This window comes from Leishmania donovani, chromosome 13 (genome assembly GCF_000227135.1).
Source record: "Leishmania donovani BPK282A1 complete genome, chromosome 13".
Classification (NCBI taxonomy): Eukaryota; Euglenozoa; class Kinetoplastea; order Trypanosomatida; family Trypanosomatidae; genus Leishmania; species Leishmania donovani.
The window spans coordinates 215,192-233,839 of NC_018240.1; the positions used below are offsets into that span (position 1 = coordinate 215,192).

The 18,648-nt window shown below is 63.6% G+C and overlaps 5 protein-coding genes across 5 annotated transcripts; all 5 read right to left on the reverse strand.

Annotated features, from left to right (window-relative positions):
- Positions 1–515: 515 nt before the first annotated feature.
- LDBPK_130610 (oxidoreductase-like protein) lies at positions 516–1,544 on the reverse strand (the record flags this gene model as incomplete). The annotated part of the gene is made up of 1 exon (XM_003859224.1): positions 516–1,544. The coding sequence occupies one exon, from the start codon at positions 1,542–1,544 to the stop codon at positions 516–518; it is 1,029 nt and encodes a 342-aa protein (XP_003859272.1).
- A 950-nt stretch (positions 1,545–2,494) lies between these two features.
- LDBPK_130620 (ubiquitin-like protein) lies at positions 2,495–5,038 on the reverse strand (the record flags this gene model as incomplete). Its single annotated transcript, XM_003859225.1, has 1 exon — positions 2,495–5,038. One exon carries the CDS (start codon positions 5,036–5,038, stop codon positions 2,495–2,497), a length of 2,544 nt encoding a protein of 847 aa, XP_003859273.1.
- Positions 5,039–6,134: 1,096 nt separating this feature from the next.
- Positions 6,135–9,068, reverse strand: LDBPK_130630 (hypothetical protein, unknown function; the record flags this gene model as incomplete). Its single annotated transcript, XM_003859226.1, has 1 exon — positions 6,135–9,068. One exon carries the CDS (start codon positions 9,066–9,068, stop codon positions 6,135–6,137), a length of 2,934 nt encoding a protein of 977 aa, XP_003859274.1.
- Positions 9,069–10,762: 1,694 nt separating this feature from the next.
- On the reverse strand, positions 10,763–11,419 carry LDBPK_130640 (hypothetical protein, conserved; the record flags this gene model as incomplete). The annotated part of the gene is made up of 1 exon (XM_003859227.1): positions 10,763–11,419. One exon carries the CDS (start codon positions 11,417–11,419, stop codon positions 10,763–10,765), a length of 657 nt encoding a protein of 218 aa, XP_003859275.1.
- Positions 11,420–12,336: 917 nt separating this feature from the next.
- On the reverse strand, positions 12,337–18,525 carry LDBPK_130650 (hypothetical protein, conserved; the record flags this gene model as incomplete). The annotated part of the gene is made up of 1 exon (XM_003859228.1): positions 12,337–18,525. One exon carries the CDS (start codon positions 18,523–18,525, stop codon positions 12,337–12,339), a length of 6,189 nt encoding a protein of 2,062 aa, XP_003859276.1.
- Positions 18,526–18,648: the final 123 nt, after the last annotated feature.

Consider the following 18,648-nt stretch of genomic DNA (forward strand, 5'->3'; position numbering starts at 1 on the left):
GCGGCGGCGGCGGCGAACAAGAGGACGAGAGGGGTGAGGGGGTGGGCGAGGAGATCATACATCAGGAATGCACCCCTGAGAAAGAGCCATTACGTCTGAGGAGGGGCTCTCCTCTCGAGATCCGCTCCTCATCCCTCCCGGGGCGAGGGTGGGGCGGCGAGTACCGCACACATCCGAAACACACTTGGAGAGCCTTCAAGGAGAGAGATGCCTTATTGCCTTGCTGCTCGGGTGTCGGTGATGAGGGAGGGGGGGGGTATGCACGCACAGACACAAACGAAACGGTCGCTTAGCCCTCTCTCTATAGCCTCCTCCCCACTGGCCCATCGGCAGACACTGGCGTTGACAGCAGAACTTGCACCCTTTGTGGGGTGCGCACGTGAGCAACGACGCGCGCGCGCCGCGAAAGAGAGAAGAGACATACGTATGTGGTCAGCGCTTTTCCCCACAGCGAGGCCAGGCGCTTCAGGCATCGCGATATCGAGGCGGCGGCCTCGTGGGTGGAGCTGGTCACATTACAGCTCAACCATCACCTTGCCACAGTTCTTCTGCTCGAACATCCAGTCGATGGCGTCGTACACACCTTCTAGGCCTCTGAAAGTCGCGGGATCGATGCAGCAATGCAGAATGCCCTGCTCGTGCAGCGCACAGAGACGGTCGAAGTGCAGCTGCCCGTACTTGGCGAAGTGAGGGAGGAAGAAGGTAGAGAGGGAGGCGCTCTTGGCAAGCAGCTGCAACGGCAGCGGCTTGCGGTTCGGACAGGCTGCTTCGATGGAGCCGCGCTGGTAAGTCGAAACGCAGCCTAGTGAGAGGATGCGGCCGCGCGGTGCGAGGCTCTGGATCACAGCCTCGAGAAGGTCGCCGCCAACGGATTCGTAGGCGATGCTGACCCCGCGTGGGTAGCAGCGCAGGAACGCCGCCGCCGTGTCGCCGCCCTCTGCCTTGTAATTCACCACCCCGTCGCACTTGAGGGTGTTGGTGAGAAAGACCTCCTTCGATGGCGAGGAGCACGTCCCGACGACTGAGCAGCCGTAGACGTGCTTGAGCAGCTGAACGGCAAATTGCCCTGTGCCGCCTGCCGCCGCCGTCACGACGGCGCGCTCGCCGGGCTGCGGCTTGAGGACGTGCTCAAGCGCAATGGACGCCGTCGTCGCACTCAGGTCGAGCGGCAGGTATTCCCTCGCCATGCGTGGTATAGGCTTGGCGTGCCGTCGCGCTACCACCTGGTACTCTGTGAACGCGCCGTAGCTCTGAGTCACGACAGCGGCGCCGGCCTTCAAGTCTTTTACGCCGCTGCCTACGTCGACAACCTCTCCGACAGCCTCGAAGCCACAAGCGAAAGGCGGCCGCACGTTGGGCTGGTAGATGCCAGCCGTGAAGTTAATGTCGCTCGCGTTGATGCCAAGGTACTTGTTCTTCACGAGGATAGCCTTGGGGTGCAGCTCCGTTGGGAACGGTGCTTCAACGATGGATGCGACCGCCCGGAAGTTGGTGGAGAGCTCCCGGGCGACGATGTGCCTGTACGTACGCGCTGCTGCGGCCATTACCTGAATGCATGGGTGGCGGCTTCCGTATGCGCTTGTGTTTGTGTGCGGGTGGCCGTAGCGAACGTGTCATGCTGAGCACAAAGAGCGGTGGAGACCGAGAGAGAGAGAGAGCGATGATGGAGGCTGAGGACATGGAGGTGCAAGGGGGTGGTGGGCGGCCTGCGGCGGCAGGAAAGGTATCGCCGGCGCATCACTGTGCCTCCCTCTCTCGTGCCCCAAAGCCGCTTGACACGATTACTTGCACGCGCCGCCGACCGTGTGCGTGGGTGCGCGATGACGGATGCGTGTGCACAGATGGCGAACGAATAAAGAGAACGTGAGCGAGAGAGGTCGATGCGGGGACGCACAAGTGACGAAGATCACACGAGTGATTTTCGACGCCTGCTGCAACGGACGCTGGGTGGAGAGTAAGCGGCCAAGGCGGGGTGTGGGATGGGCGAGTCCGTGCACGGCGAGAGGTAGATGGAAGGCGTGCACACCGGTGTCAGTGCCCCCCCCCCTCTCCCTCCCCCAACTCACTGAGAGGCACATGTAGACGACACGCGCAGACGGGCTTGACAGGACGTTCAGAAAAATAGGTAACAGTGACAGCAATAGAATCAGAGCGACACCGCGCCGCGCGCGCGGCGTACACACATGCGCACGCCGAGCGAGAGACAGTGGAACGGAGGAGAGCGGGTAGGGGAGGGAGGAGGAGACACGTGAGCCGGGGAACGTATTCGGAGATACGGAGCACAGACACACGTGCAACACGAGCAGGACCCAGGCAAAAGAGGGCGCATGTCTTTTCGGGGGTGGGTGGACGCCCGTCAAGGAAGAGAAGTCACGCTGCATCTGTGTTGATGTCTCCTCCTCCTCCCACCCGACATTAAAGTTTAGATATCGCTCTCGCTGTAATATGGCAGAAGGCGCGCACACGCGCATTCCCTTCTCGCGCGCTGCTATGCCTACCGGCGTGAGGCGGAGTTGCCATAGGGGTTTGCCTCCCACATCACCCAGTCGTCACTGTGCCCGCGCGTGGACGAATTCTGTCGCCCTTCCGCATGCGATGGCGGTGGCGCTTGCGGCGTGGACGCGCTCTCCGCGGTGTTGCTCGGCAACACCCGCGTCACACGCGCCTCAGTGTAGCGCGTCGCCATGGCACGCACCCGCTCGGCGACTGAGTGCGGCACATCACAGGCTTCCTCCCATTCCTCCACAGCGGACGCCAGGCGGGCCTGAGAGGCTACCGCCGACAGGTCGCTGCTTGGCGTCTCCAACGGCCATGACTTCGGCGTGACCGCCTTCTTTGCCGACTGGGGCGCGTCGTTGTCAGCGTCCTCCATCAGCTCCTTCGCGAGATCCTCGAAATCGTCGTCCATGCGCGCGGCGCCGTCGAGGGTGTCGGCGTTGCCGGCCGTCAGCAGGTCACTGACCGACTCCGCGACCAGCGACGGCGCCGTTGCCGCGCGATCGAAGGCGGAGGCGGCGGGGGCCTTGACTGGCGCCTGAGGCGGCAGGAGCGGCGAGGTCGGCTGCTGTGACGCGTCCTGCTCGAACTGCAAGCTGTCGTCGCTGCGCCGCATGCTCTGGTCATACTCCCGCTCCCACTGACCCAGTAGTGACTGCAGCATCGGGCTGAGCATGGAGGAGAAAGCCTGCAGCATGGGGTACTGCTGTTGCACGCCGCTGCTCTGCAGGAGTGTCTGCATAATGTTTGCCATGGCGGGTTGAAAGGCGCCGCTACCGCCTTCGAACCACCGTGCCGAGCGGCTGAGGACCATGCCAACGTAACGCACCACGATGTTGCGTAGGCCCCGACTCCACTCCGCCGCGTTTGCCGAGCTGCGGGAGAGGTGCTGCATGACAGACACGTAGAAGTGCTCGAGGTAGTGCGGAAGCTCCTGCCGGAACATCCCCACGCGCTGAGACGCTTCCGCAACGGTCCTCCCGGCACTCGTGGCCGCTGCCGTCTGCTGCGTCATCAGGTTCTGCACAGCCGACATGCTTAGGATACGCTCGCTGAGCTGCCTCGCCTCGTTCTGGGCCACATGCACCACAGCAGCCGGCGACTCGTCCGTTCCGTTGAGCCGCCGTTGCACCTGCTCCTGCAATGGCAGCCGCAGGCTCGCAAGGACGCTGCAGTTGCCCGCTGCCAGTTGCAACAGCTGCGGCATTCCCAACGTTGCCAGCGCGGTGCTCATGGCTTCGTTGATCCATGGCGTCTGTGTGTCGCTTGCAGAGGAGGCATTGGTGTTGTTCGCCTGGAAGGCGGCCGTGGCGCGCGGTTGCTGCTGCTGCTGTTCCTGCAGCGTGGGCTGGTGATAGCTGTTACGATCTGTGGTGTCCGCCTCCAGCGTCACATGCCCCACTGGGATCTGCGTAGAGAGTCGCCGCAGACGCTCCGGCATGGCGTCCAGCTCCTCTGGGGTGCAGTGCACATGGATGTGCACAACCGATGATTGCTGCTGCGGGTACTGCAGGGGCGACATCGACGGCGCTGCGTTGCCCACAAACACATCCATGCGTGGTGGAGAGGCAGCCGTGGTGAAGTGGAAAGTGGGCTGCGGGGCAACACCACCGGCAGCAGCGGCAGGTGCAGGAGCAGCTGGTGGCTGCGGTGCAGCGGGGGAAGGTGTGGAGGCCTCACGTTGCCCTGGCGCTGCGGCGTTCGCCGCGGCACCTGCACCTGTGCTACCAGAGGCTGAGCCTGCTGGTGCCGCCGTCCCACCCGCCGTTTCCGCTGGCGTAGCACCTGCGGTGGATGGCTGCTGCTGCTGCTGCTGCGACTGTTGAGCACCCGCATTGCCGTTCAGCGAGTTGGAAAGGACGGACGAGATCAGCCACGGCAGCTGCGAAGTAAAGGCGTTCACGGTGGCGGCCACCGCAGGGTTGGCGGCCGCCGCTGCCGCTGCCGCTGCCGCTGCATCAATACCACTACCACCGGCAGCGCCAGCGGCAGCCGTGCCGTCGCTCCTCGGCACGTTCGAGCCCATCTCATAAGAGAAGGTCACGTGCGGACTGCTGTCCGATGCTGGAGGGGTTGCCGATGGCATCGACGCCCCCTGCGGCGCCGTCTGCTGATGCTGCTGAAAGGCAGTGGAGATGGAGCTGGCGATCGTAGAGGCGAAGGGCTGCCAAGAGAAGCCGCCCCCTGACACGTAGTTGTAGCCGCTGTTGCCCGCCGTACCAAAGGAGAACTGAGGCATCGTGAACTGGTGTTGTTGGTTCGGGCCAGCGCTGTGCTCTTCACCGCCTCCGTTGTTGCCGCCCTCCGGCTGACGGGGCTGCACCACAATGTGCACGGTGCTGCCCTCCTCCACACCGTAGCTGGCCACCGAGTTGGCGTCCTGCATCAGTCGTCCGCGGTATAGCAGGCGGATGCTGTGCGTCGCGGCGTCGATGTTAAACCTGGCCATGAGGCTGTTGCGTAGCTCCGCCACCGTGAGGTTTTCCAAGACGACGACATCGTCGCTGCTGTACGGGGCGGTGCCTCGGACCTGGATGCGCATCTGGCGTGTAAGGGCGGTTAGAGGGGGACACAGACGACACGCGGGACAAGAAAGAACGAAGAGCGAAGGCAAGAAATATGCCGACCGAAGGGCAGAGGTCGGCTAATGCGGCTGAGCACACGCACACGCTGGAACGCGGGAGGGCGACGGCTGTGTGTATATATATAGATGTGTTACTGTGCACCTGTGTATGGGGGTGGGGGCGCCACCACCTCCCTGCCAGCTCGATATCGAAATGAATACGTGTAGCAATGAGCGCCACGGCCACTCTTCAGGGCGGTACACAGTGGAAGGCGGAAGCACACTCGATAGGCTGCAGCGATGACGGTGCAAGGAGGGGGAGAGCAGCAAGCCAACGAAAGGAAAGGTGCTCTGCGAAGATAAAGGGTGTGGGTGTGTGAGTGGGGGTGGTGGAGCGTCGTGTTGTGCACGCACAGGTATGCACACGTGCGTCTGAATACACGGTCGATGGATAGGCGAAGGTGCGTGTATATGTGTGTGTGTGTGTGTGTGTGCGTGCGTGGAGAGGGACGGGGAAGGGAGGGCGGAGCGTTGAATGCATGAGAGGACGATGACGCTGGTGGGTTCTCGCCCTCCTCCGGCCCCAAGCCTCGCGAGAGGAGAGCCACTGCAGTGTGTTCGCGCCGCCGCCTCTCTACCGCAGGATTTTCGGCCGCAGGCGCGTCCCTGGCCAGCGACACGGACGGGAGCAAGAGGTGCGAGGCAGTCGCACGTTGCAGAGAGAGGCACACAACGCATCGTGGGCTTGTGCCCCAGAGGAATGGCTCGGCGAGGTGCGGAGGCCGACAACATGAGCACGATTGTAGTGCAGAGGGGTATGCGCGTGCGCGTGCTGCCGTGAGACGCAGCGGGCAGGACAGGAAGAGAAGGCACGCATGCACAGACAACATGCACAGACGGCAAGGCCAGTGAGAGGGAGGGTCCGTGCTGGGTAATGCCTGCATCAACGCAGCAGCGCAACTCATGAAAGACACAGAGGGCAGGGGGAGGCAGCGGCCAGTGAAGTGGGTGGGTGAGTGGGTGGCAGTGGTGAACCGTCAGATGCACGCGGCACGCCAGGGTCTGCTAGGTCCGCCTACTGCAGTGACACGCGCTCGTAGAGTTTTCGTGTTTTGTAGTAGCGCACTTCGCGCGGTGTCGACGGGATGCACCAGAGCAGGAAGACGGCGATCAGGCACATCACGTACTCCATCACCATGCAGTAAAAGACGACGAAGTGCCCCTTGCTCGGCACCATCTCCAGCCCCGCCACGGCAAGGCTCACGCCGCGATTCAGATTTGCGGTTGCTGCCGCTGCCGCGCTGCCGCCGCTCCTCAGCTCCACCCTGCCACTGGTGTGTTGCTTGCCTAACGTGCCGGTCGCAGTGAAGTACTCGGGGAACCACCGCACCGTCTGATGGGACGTGAGGGCTAGCAGAAACGTGTTCGTGATGACGGCGGCGATGACACAGCCGCGCATGATGCCGCACCACGTCGCGTTCTGCTGCACCCCCAGCCGCGGCACCGGTCGGCGCATGACGTAGCACATCTTGAACAGGTGGGAGCGGACCTCGATGATGTTAGACAGCAGCGCCACGAAGGACGCGAGCGGGTAGGCGGCGGCGAAGAGTAGGATGTACCCGAACTGGATCAGTATCTCAATGAAGTCCATGCAAATGTCGTAGAGGTCCAGCATCTCATCCACTTCTTCCAGCGGCGAGTCGCTGCTGCCGCCGTGCGCGCTGCGCCGCAGGGATGCGGGGGTGGACGGCGACCCCTCAGACGGCGTTGACGAGGTATCGCCGCCGCTGGCGCGGAAAAGGCGGCGCACCACACGGCGGCGATGCGTCACGACAAACGGGATGACGGTGTGGCTCATCATCCGACTTAGAACGGCAACGTAGAACATTGACCGAAGGTGGGCGGACAGCTCCGCGACGCGGCAGCGCCCAAAGGCGATGAAGAGCAACTTGCCGTACGAGTTCACAAACTCGAAGGCAGCTCGTTTCAGCGTCAGGGAGCGCATGTACTCGCCGCGGTAGCGGTTGTTCTCCATGCGCGTCAGGTACTTGGCCAAGTCAGTGAAGATGAAGCTCAGCGCGCCAATGCACACGGAGTACGCGAGCGGCGGGAGCATCCCCGCGATGGGGTGCGCCGTCTTATCCAGCAGGCCGCCATCCACCGCGAGGCGCCGCAGAAACGGTATGGCCAGACGACTTGCCGGGTCGGTGACCATCCCGTCGAGGTTGAGCGAGCACACCATAAGACCCAGCGTGCCGCCCATGAAGAGGGCAACAATGCCCCAGGTGAGTGATTGTGCGGCAGTCAACCGATAACATGCCGGGTAGCACAACTGCGGCTCCCCAGTCACGGGGTCCGTCCCCGGCGTGCCGCGAAAATCGTGACGCAGCACGTCCTTTCCCTCTTGCTGAAACAGGTGGTACCGCATGCACAGCGCACTGCAGCGCCGCTCCCACATCTTGATGCACAGTACGCTGCCAATGATCATGGTCGTGCTGAAGAGCGGCAGCAGAGCCACGTCTAGGCAGTGCTGCACGGTGCGGCGGAGAGTGATTGAGGAGGAGGCAGCCGGCACGAGCACCGCCGCCGCGGCGGTGTCGGGCACCAGACGCAGGGAGCTCAGCATAGACACCAGCACCCCCAGCAGACCCGCCCCCAACAGCCACCGCGCATAGTGGTTCATCCAGGCGTAGAAGAACATGACCTCCTCGCCGAGGTAACTGGCGACGGCGTCCTCAGAAATGGTCAGCCACCCCGCCAGAGAGCGTGCGGACCATACAGAGCTCCACAGCGCGTCGCGAGTGGCGCTGTCGTGGGCAGGGAAGCGCGCTATCGTCTTGAGGTCCGCTGGGACGACCGGGGTGGCGCCACCGTGCAGGAGGTCGCCGAGAACGCGGTGCAGCAGTCGCTGCCGGTGCGCGTCCGTCCACTCGGCAAACTCCCGCGGAAACGGTGGATCGATGAGGGGGGAGCGGAGGTGCTCCTGCTGCCGTGCGTGCGCCTGGAAGAAGTGCTCGACAAGGTTTCTGTGCACCGAGACGTGAATAGACACCTTGTGCAAACCAAACGGGACCAGCTCTATGCGGAAGCACTGCGGCACCGAGTACCGCGACGGGGCTCCTGCCTCCGCCGGCCGTTTGTGTGCGCGACTTGGGTGAGCCCGGAAGGAGTCCAGCGTCGTCGCATTCCCCGAGAGGGCGCTGCTCCTCACGGATGTAGGTCCGCATCGGCCGGCCATGGGTGCTACCACCCGCTCCGACAAGAGCACCTGCAGCGCAGCGATCAGGTACTCCTTGATGGTCTCCTCGGACGTCAGCTCGATGCAGTATTGACACCACGGACATGGGTTGCCGGAGGCGCCGAGGGAGGCCACGGGGATGATGGGAACACCGGTGATGTTGGCCTCCGAAACCATGCGACGCAGCCGCGCGACCATTTCCGCCATCTCGGCCTGCCGCAGTGCCATGACCTTGTCCGTCACGTCCGCAGCCACCTCCAGCGGCTTCGCAAGCACGTTCTTTTCCTCTCTCGTTCCCTGCGGCGTGGGCTTCACCACACCTAGTCGCTCATGCAGGCCCTTCACAATGTGATCGTAGTTGTGCGACTGCTGCCAGCGCTGCGCCGCCGCGACTTGCCGGGCTGTGAGGGCGACGTAGGTCGGCTGTCCGAGTTGCTGCCGTGCATCGGCTGCCACCGCAGCGAGCTCCTTTTTCGTGGGCCCTCGCGACATCTCTGACGGCCCTCGGTCGGCGTCAGGCAGACACGCTGCAGAGGCATTCGGTGCCTTTAGCTCATGCCGTTGCCCCAGCAGAAGCGGCGCCTCCTCGTGCGGGGGAAGCGTGCGACCACTGTTCACGTCCACCCGACTGGAAAGCGGCTGGGCTGCACACACGACCGACGCCCTTGTAGTGACGGAATGAGGCGCATCACTCAGGAATGCCTGTACCGCTGCAGGTGCACGCTTGCGCTGCTGCCGCTCGATCTCCGCCTTCTTGTCGGAGGCCGCCATATACGGCAGCGAGGATGTGAACAAGTTTAGCAGCGGCTTCTCTGAGTCGCGTTGGTGCCTCTTGGGAGGGTTCGCGTTCCCTGTGGGGCCCACTGCACGACGTCCACTTGCGCCTGGGGCAGTCGTGTATGCGTTCATGACATCAGGCGCGTTCGTTGGCGCTGATGGTGTTGGGCTGACCACCAGGCGCCGCCGCTTAAGCGTTCTTGGCGGTGCTGCTGCTGCTGCCACCGCTGCGGGCTTCGACGCCAGCGGCTTCGTCTGCACCGTCGTCATGATCGTGAAGCATAAAATACCGGATTACAGGATATGGTGGAGGAGGAGCGGGGTAGAGGGGGGTGGGAGCACAAGCAGAAGCTGATGCGCTGCTCCTGCTGAGCATGCGCCGCTTCTCTACGGCGAACCAAACGACTGGTCGACTGTGGACGCGTTTGTACTCTACTTCTCTCGCAGCACACACCGTGCTGCCTGGACGTGTGCACTTGTGCTGATATCCTGCGGCTCGATGTGTGTGTGAGAGAGGGGGGAAGCTCGTGGGTGGGAGAGAGGCAGGTCGTTGCTTCCGCATACCAGAAGTACCGACGGCCACAAGGGCGGCTGCGCTGTGCCAACGAGGCGCGTGCGTGTGCACACGCGCTGACAACGACAGCGTCGGATAAAGCAGCGATAGAATATCAAGACGCACAAGGACGAAGAGGGGGGGGGATTCGGTGCGCGCTGCCGCGGGGCCAGAGTGTAATCACGTGGAATGCAGAAAAAAGAGGCACGAGAGAGGAGAGAGGGACGGTGAGCGACAGAGGCCGGCAACTCCTGCTGGCGTGTGTATGTGCGAGGGATGGAGTCGCATCGAGGCCATTAAGCGAGTCCGCACATTCGTCTCCGTCGATCTGACTTCTGGAGGCGGTGTGTGTGTGTGTGTGCGGTGCGGTCGTGCCGCTTTTACACACGGGGGCCAAATGCCGACAGGAGCAGAGTGCGTCTTTTCCATGCGAGAGCATACATACGCGTATACCGCCTGTGCTTGTGCGTCCTGACGAGAGTGCGGAGCTGCATGCCCGTTCAGCTTCCTGCTTCACCGGGTGGAGAGGCGGAAGGGGGGGGGGTTGGATGGGCGGGGGGACTTCCTCTGGAGACGCGGGCAGTGAACGTAGCGAGAGAGAAGGGACCATGAGGTTAGTGGGGGGGGGCTTCTCACAGACTATCACTACGAGAAGCAGCGCTGATGGGCTGAAGGAGGATCTCGCCTGCGGCGGACTGCCCAAAGAAGAAAGAGGGAGACGTGATTATCCACTCACCGCGTCGCCCACCGTCATGCCCCGAGAACGGTGTGCGAGGATGGATACAATGAAGCCAGTGACCGTGTGCCCCGCAGGGACGGGCGCGCACTCGCTTGCCGGCTTCGGCAGCAAAGCAAGACAAAAAAGTTAAGGAGGAGTAGAGGGCGGGGGGGTCCGCCGTGAAAGCGAATGTGGCTGCCGTGGCGGTGGTGCCGAGGGATAGGTGAGACGGCGAACGTTTCGCGTGCCACACACACACACACACACACACACTCAGAGCAGAAATGGATCGAGTGCGCGCCACCAGGTTCCCCTGCACACCGCTGCGCGTGTGTGTCGCCGTGCGCCCCCTCCCTCCTCTGATGCGCACACAAACGGTGCCGCACGCACAAGGAAGCGACAGCTCGCGGCCTGCCTTTAGTCGAGGTCAAAGTCAAACTTGATCTTGAACGCCAACGCCTGGACCTCTTCGATCCTTGCGGCGACCTCGTCGTTCATCCAGCCCAGCTCGCGCAGCAGCGTGCCCGCCTCTTTCACCATCATCTCCCCAAGATTCAGCTGGGGCATCATGAGCAGACCGCCAAAGTCAACGGAGTAGCGGATGCGGCGCTCGCCGCTGCTGAGACGGTTCACGATATAGTGAAGCTGCAGCGACGGACGCAGCCGCTTGAATTCGCTCAGCGGCGCCTCCTCTTCCTCTGGCCAGTGCGGAAACAAGTCCGCATGCGACTGACCAGCGATGGACTGCCGGAACGCCTCCTCGTCCTCCGACTTGAGCGCCTCGGCAAAACGATCATGCATGCCTTCCTCGTAGTGCAAGCGACCAAAGAAGGACTTTTCCCACTGCTGACGCACCTGCCGGCGCTGCTGCGCCGTGGCGGAGCCCATGCCATAGAGGCGTTCGTCCTGCTCCCGCTGCTGTTGTGAGGATGCCGTGGAGGACGAGGATGAGCTGCCATTGTTCCAACTGCCACCCGCTGCGTTGCCGTGAGCCTGCTTGCCATCCGCGCCAGCTCCAGCGCCATCACGCGGTGCCGAAGAGCCCTTATTGTAGAAGGAGTGGCGGTGAAACATCTGCTGCTGATGCTGGAAATGATTGTAGCTGCCTCGTGCGCTATCCGCTGACGACGACGAAGACGCAGAGCCGCCACTGCAGTGGCGCACAGGTGACGATATCGCTTGTGGAGCACGGGTGCCGCGCGAGCGCCGCAGAGAGACTGCTGTTGCCGCCACAGCCGTGACGACGCCTCTAGGAGGCGGCATCGACCCGCGACGACCTAACGCCAGGCGCATGGTAGCTCTGACTTGAAGACTACGAGACAGGATGACTGATGACGAGGAGAAGGGTTTCATGGCGTTACAGCAAGTGGGGAACGACACAGAGATACAGAGAGACCCACGGCCGCAGAGGGCGCACGCCTCCGTTACAGACGAGCGAATGGAGCCGTGGGCGAGGTCGACCCGCACGTGTCCTGCACCACCACCACACCGACGCACAGATCGGGATAAGCAGACAGAGGCGCGCGCGCAGGATGCAGGCTTGTCGCATTTCCGTCTTCGCGCTCTTGGGCATCTTTTCATTGCACACACACATACACACACAGAGGCATGTACTTGGACATGTAGCCAGGGAGAGAGAGTGGACAACAAGAGATTTAAGCAAACCTGATCACGTACCCTCACACCCTTGCACTCCAGTCGATCGGACAGCGGCGGTAGATACATGTTTTTTTCCGGCCTTCCTCCCGCAAGCCCGCACGTGCCTACATTTCCCACAACTCAGAGGTGTCCCAGCGGCGAGCGTCATGCTCGGGCTGCAGTGACTCGCCGATCTGGCGACAAACGTGCCCCACGCGGAGCAGACGCGGCGCTACTCACCACGGGGCATCGGCGTGAGAGGAGGCAGAGGAGCGGCGCCGACTGTGCCGTGTACGGCTGCGCGACACGTGTGTGTGTCCCTCTTGTCACCAACACCGCCGGCACAGAGGCGATCACTCCTTTCTGCTGCCGGCGCCGTCACTGTCACCGTCGTCGGAGAAGTCGCCTGTGGCGACCTCCTTCTCGTTCTTTCGCGCGCTGCCGTCCTTCTGCTGCCGCTGCGGCTGCGCGTGCTTCCCCCAGTACACGGTATCACTCACCTGCACCACATCGCCCGTAACGGTCGCGAACAAGAAGGCCCTGCCGGATCCATCCGAGTCGCAGATCTCGTGATACACAATGCGGTGCTTTAGTAGCGCGTTGCCACCCATCAGCCGCACAAGGGCCTGCACCACGCACACGATCTCCGTCTCCGCACGCTGGAAGAACATGTTGAGGCCGTCGCCGGTGTCGGTGTCGTAGTCTTCGCGGATGAAGTGCTGCGAGAGGCGGCCGAGGTAACGGACGATGGAGCGGCCGGCAACGTAGTCGAGCGGGGTAAAGAGCACTACAGGGATGAACATCTGTAGCTGCGATATATCCTTCGGCAGGCGCGCTGCGGGGTTGCAGTAGTTGGCGTCGCGGGCCGCGGCAGTCATGGAGGATGGACCACCAGCCGCGCCACCAACGGACGTGAGCGATCTGCCGTTTTCCTCGCCCGCTCTAACCGAGGCGTCCGACACAATGGATGAGGATAGCCACTGCCGCTGCTGCTGCTGCATTCGCCGATCTCCCGTGCCACCGCCGGTGGCGCGGTCGACGAGGCTCTTGATGGACTGCCCGGTTGCCCGGACAAAGGCGTTCCAGCGCCGCGTCAGCGAGTTTGTGCGCGAGCCACGGCTGTCACGGTACTCGGCGTAGGTTGAGGTGTGCCGCACCGGGGCGGCGGTGTCTTCCGACACGGCGGTGGCGACGCCGCTCCACACGCGCGGCGGTGGCACAGTGATGTCCTGCACGTACGGAATGGAGAAGGGTGCGTTACTGGTGGTGAACAGTCGCCGCGCGTCAATGTACGCCGGTCCCGAGTCAACTGTCGCCAGCACGGAACTCATCGCTAGCATGCCGCACATAGAGTTCGCTGCATATGCCGCAAGTGGCTGCGGCATCGACGGCAACGCCGGGTTCTGCGACGACGCCGTCTGCACTGCTGCAGCAGCAGCGGCTGCGGGCCCGCCCAACGAGGTGGTGACGAGGTTGTTGCTCGCGGCATCTACCATCAGAGGGGAAAGCACGGGCGTGTTCGGTTTCCACCGCAGGTAAGGCGAGGCCTTGCCTGAGGCGACAGCGTTGACGGCCATGATGGGAGTTGCACCAGCCGCGCGCTGCCCCGCCGCGGAACCGCCGCCGTGGTTGCTCTGGCTGGCCTGACTCGGATACTGCTGCTGCTGCTGCTGGTATTGCTGCAGCCCCGACAGGGACTCCATCGTGTAATGCATGCACACGCGAAAGGCGCGATCCTCGAGCTGGCGAAGCTGCCGTGCGCCAGCACTGCTGGCCACCATCACACAGCCCTCGAGTCGCAGCTGCAGGTCGGCGCTGTTCGGCACAAACATCATCTCCACTCTCAAGTTCACAACACGCAGCCGCAGCGGCTGCCCGGTGCGCATCGCCATACGACATGCCCGGTGCACAAAGGCGCGCTTGGCGTCCGCGCAGTATTCGTTGAGAAGTCGCGTTGTGAGCGCCATGCGACCGGCTGCTGCTGCACCCCCACCGGCGTTCATGCCGTCTCCTCCACCGGCTGCCGCTGATGCAGGGTCACTACAGTTTTGGTAAGCACCGCTGCTGCCCATTACGCTGGCTCCAAGCACACTTCGGCTCCGCGTGGCGCCGTAGGAACTAAGACCGCCGCTCATGTTGACACTGCCCATCAGCGCGGCCGCCCCAGTGCCACCGCCGCCGCCAAAGGGCAAGGCCGACGCACGCGAGTAGCGCCGGTACAGCACGATGCGTTCCTGCCAGTCAAAGGCGTTCGCGCTGTCCGGCACGTACGGCAGCGTAAGCAGCACCCCATCCTCGAAGTTCGTCGTGTCCACCATGCCCAGCATCATGTCCGCCTCCTCGACATCGTCGATCTTGACCACGTAGTCGCGCGCCTTTGTGCGCACGCCGCCGCTGGTTGTGCGCCATTCATCAGCCGGCGCGTAAACGTCCTCGTCCGTCATACTCGACTCCGTCAGCACCCAAGAATGTAAAGACACTTTTGAGGGGGATGTGCTGAGGGTACGGCTGCTGGTGCTGCTGCTGCTGGACGAGGAGCGGGACGAGCTGTACGGGCGCGACGATGACGTCACAGTAGAGGGAGAGGACGATCGTGACTTCGGCAACGTGGCCCCTCGTGACGGAGAGCCTGGAGTGGCGCCAGCTCTCCTGCTAGCGCCAGCTGCCGCTGCTCCTGCTGCTGCGACAGCCGAGGCACATGCGCTCGCGTGTCGCGTGCGACGGTGTCGACGCCACTTCTGAGCCGGCGCGGCCGCAGCGTCGCGGCTCTGGCTGCTGTGCAGCGACTCGATTCCAGACGTCGTCGACGGAAGTGCATCTGCCTCTGAGGGGGACCGCGAAGGGCCACGCGACGGCGATGACGAGCCACGGTTGCCTCGCCCGCGCTTGCCGCGCGCACGATGGCGCCGACGTCGACGGCGATGCCGCTTGCACCGCTTAAATGAGGAGGAAGACGAGGAGTCGGTGTGTGAGGTTGACGAAGTCGATAAAGAGCGAACGGTGAAGGCGGCGCTGGACGCCTTCGTGCCGGTCGAGCCGATGCCACGAACGTTGTCTCTAGACCCACCACCGCGCAGCCCCGCTGCCGCCACCGCCGGCGCCGGCACCGCCCCGTCGGCGCCTGGCATCGCAGACGACTGCGCTGCAGCGGCGGGCCTCGATGAACAGCTGCTGGAGGACGAGGAGGACGAAGTGCTTCGGCTGCTGCTGGAGTGTGCAGTGTTGCGGCGGCGTCGACGTGAGGCGATCACGTCGCGAAGCTTCACCACACTCTCCTTGTGCGCGATCTGCTGGTCCACCACGGTCACACGAGGCAGCCGCGGCACGGGCAGGCCCGCCAAGCGACAGCCCGACCCTGTCAGCATACCGATAATGGCGTCGTGCCCGACAACGATGGAGACCCGGAGCGAGAAGCACGCGTTCAGCTGCTGCAGGCGGAGGTTGAAGAGAAGCTGCTTGTGCAAGGCGAATTCGATGAAGGGAAGCGCCTGCGACACTGCCATGGCGAGCTCGACCCCCTTCACGTTTGCCTTTGGCTTCGACACGGCCACCTGCACGAGCCGCGGTGGCGTCTCGCAGTTCAGCTCGACGGGCAGCGTGCACGCAGCCAGCAGCACGTCCGGAACGGGCTTGTTGTGGCAGATGCTGCAGACGTGGTGCATGAGAAGATCGCCAACTTCGCCGGCGAGGAAGCCCAGGCCGCCCTTCCGACGTGATCCTTCATAGAGGTGCAGAAGGGCGCAGTTGCGCTTGGACGCGACGCGCTGCTTCTGCCAGGAAAAAAGGTGCTCGGGACCGGCACGTAGCGATGCGGCTGACATGTTCAGCATCACCGCCGTGCCATACAAGGAAAGCAGAACGACGTCTTCGTGATACTGCGTCTCTTCTTCATAGCCTAGCACGGTGTTGCAGTGGAACGCGCGGGCGTTGGCACGCAGCTCCTCGCGCAGCTCCATCCACCACGCATCGCGTTCCTGCGAGATTATCTGCCGCGACTTGACCCGCGAGACAATCTTCACGGAGCGGGCGCAGATGTAGCCTCCAATGTGGTGGATAGAACCGGCGGGAAGGTCCTTGACGGTGAGCATCGATATAATGACACGCGCTGGCGGGCCGCCACCAGCTGCGGCGCCGCTTGCAGCGATAAGCGCGTTCGTCATCGGTGGCGCGGTCGCTGGGGTAGCTGCGACGGTCGCCACCGCGGTGTCGGTGGGGCCGCTCCGCATCATCAGGTTCGCATGGGACGGCTGCTGCTGCACGAGCGCGTCGGGGAGCATGGGTACGGTGGCGTCCACAGAGGGTGCCACGAAGCTGCGGCTGAAGGGCGGAGATGAGCACTGAGCATTTTTGGCGAGCGTGAGGGCAGCCTGCGAGTGATGATGCGTTGTGGAGTTAGCACTCAGCGCCCCAGCTAGAGCGGAAGCCGGCGCGGCTGCGCTGAGGCCCGCCCTGCCACCCCCATTGTCGAGCGACAGCAGCGGCACGCCTGAGCTGTCAACTCTGTCGCCTGTCTCCATGGCACTCGCGTAGGTCTCTGGCGTTGATCGCGGCGACTGGACTGCTGTCGGCGCCACTGCCTCCTTGCTCGAGAGCGGCGTACTTGCCCATGAGGCGGCGGCCACAGCATGGTCAGACTGCCGCTGCTGTGCCGAGGTGCCGAGCTGCGAGGAGCAGGCGGACATGGAAGGAGGCAGCAGATGATCATGGGCGGCCATGGGAGTGGAGGAGGCGTTGGTCGTTGGCAGGTGTAGCGGCAGAGCTGCCATTGTGTTGCCCAGTGCGATGAGGTCCGCTGACTGCGTCGGCCCCGATGGGGTGGCCGGGGTGGAGGTGCCGCCGACGTTCCCGCCCACTCCTCCGTTGCTCAGGATTGGCGACAAGCCGTACGACGGAAGCGCGGGACTGTGCGACCGAGGTGGTGCCGCTGCCATCGACGCACCGGGGAACTCCTCCTGATACGCTGCCATCATGCTCGACCGAATGTAGCGCGACTTCCCGCGGAGCAAAGCCTCCATCTCGCGCTGGTCAACGTACTTCACATGCGACACCACACACGGCGTGCCGTACGCCCGAACGATAATACCGTTCGGCTCCATGTCGAACTCCTCCACGTAACCAAGCACTGCGTTGCATTGCAGCTCGACCACCTTGCGCGCGAGTTGCCGTCGCACCTTGCCGCTGAGTTTGAAGAGCTGAATAACTCGGGCATCGTTGATGCTGCGGCTGCTGCGCAGGTTTGTGAAACGCACGTGCTCGGGGTCGGCCTTGACGATGAGCTCCTCCATCATGCTGTGCGTCGACTCCACGCGAAACACCGCCGGGTCGAGCCGCCAGACGCTAAACACAAATATGCCCTCCTCCTCGGCGGCCAGCGTCGGGTGGTCTACGCGGGCCGCCCGCAGCGGGTCCAAGTCCTGCTCCACCAGGAAAGGAAACAGCGTCGGCGAAGGAAGAGGCAGCGGCATCGCGGAGTTTTCCACTGCCGCAGCGGCTGCCATGGCCACCGCTGCCTCCGTTGTTGTGGCGCCAGATGGACCGGCAAACAAGACCGACGGGTCGTAGCGCGCGAAGTTTGCGCTGCTGCTCATGGTGGAAGCGCTGACGTTATTATTCGCCAGGCTGAAGCTCGCGCCGGCGAGGGACGGGACGTCTGTGCCCGCTTCAAATGTGCCGCCGCCGCCGCTGTGCGAGGGGGCGTGCCACGGCGCCTTGGACAAGCGCCGCGCGCCTGTCAGCTTCCGTGAAGTCGATCGGTGCCTGCGATGGTGATGATGGTGGTGGCCAGCGCCAGCTGTCGAAAGGCCGACGCTCACGTTTTTCTTGTTCACGTTGACGCCGCTGGCAGAGATCCTGCACGGCTCATTGATGAGGCCTCGTGGGCTATGCTCAGAGCTTGCTACGTGGTTGCCGCTGCTGCTTATGGGTGCGACACAGCTGCTCTGCGTCGTCGCTGCGTTCAAACCAGTCGCCGAGGTCACCATTGAGAAGCTGACGCTGGTTTCGTTCGTGCGGGGGTTGCTGTTCGCGTGTTGGACGTGGCCACCGTTGCCGCCTGGTATGGCGGCCGCCAGCGAAGACAAACGCTCGGCGACGCGGGGGTCAAGCCGGCGCACGTACCGCTCCGGCAGCGCCGGCGCCAGCGGGTTCTCGGCTGCGTGGAACTTGATGCGGATGGTAAGACGGATGTCGCCGTGGAGCCCGGCGCCAGAGTCTAGCAGCGGGAACCACCCTGACACCACCGGGTTGGCGCGGTAGATGATGCTGTTGCAGTCCAGCAGTACCATGCCGACAATGTCGTCGCGGCTGATGATGTCGTGGTCGTACACGCGGATCTCCAGCGGGTCCTCCTGCAGCACAAGCAGATCGGCTGTGTCGAAACGCACGTCGTGCTCCCAGACCGGGTTTCGGGTGAGATGGGCAATGTCGGTAGTGTGCTCCATGTCGTCGAGCTTCACGACGACGTACGGGTCGGCCAGCCCAGTCGCCCGGTCCATGATTGGGAGGTCACGCGCTTCATGGACGGTCACCTTCAACGTGGCCATAACGTACGAGCAATTGAAGGAAAACCAGAGAGGCGCAAGAGCGAGTGAAAGTGAGGCGGGGTCGAGCGGCGAGCCTGCGCACGCGGCCCTGCCACCCCCTCCTCTCGGACTGTCTCGTTGCGC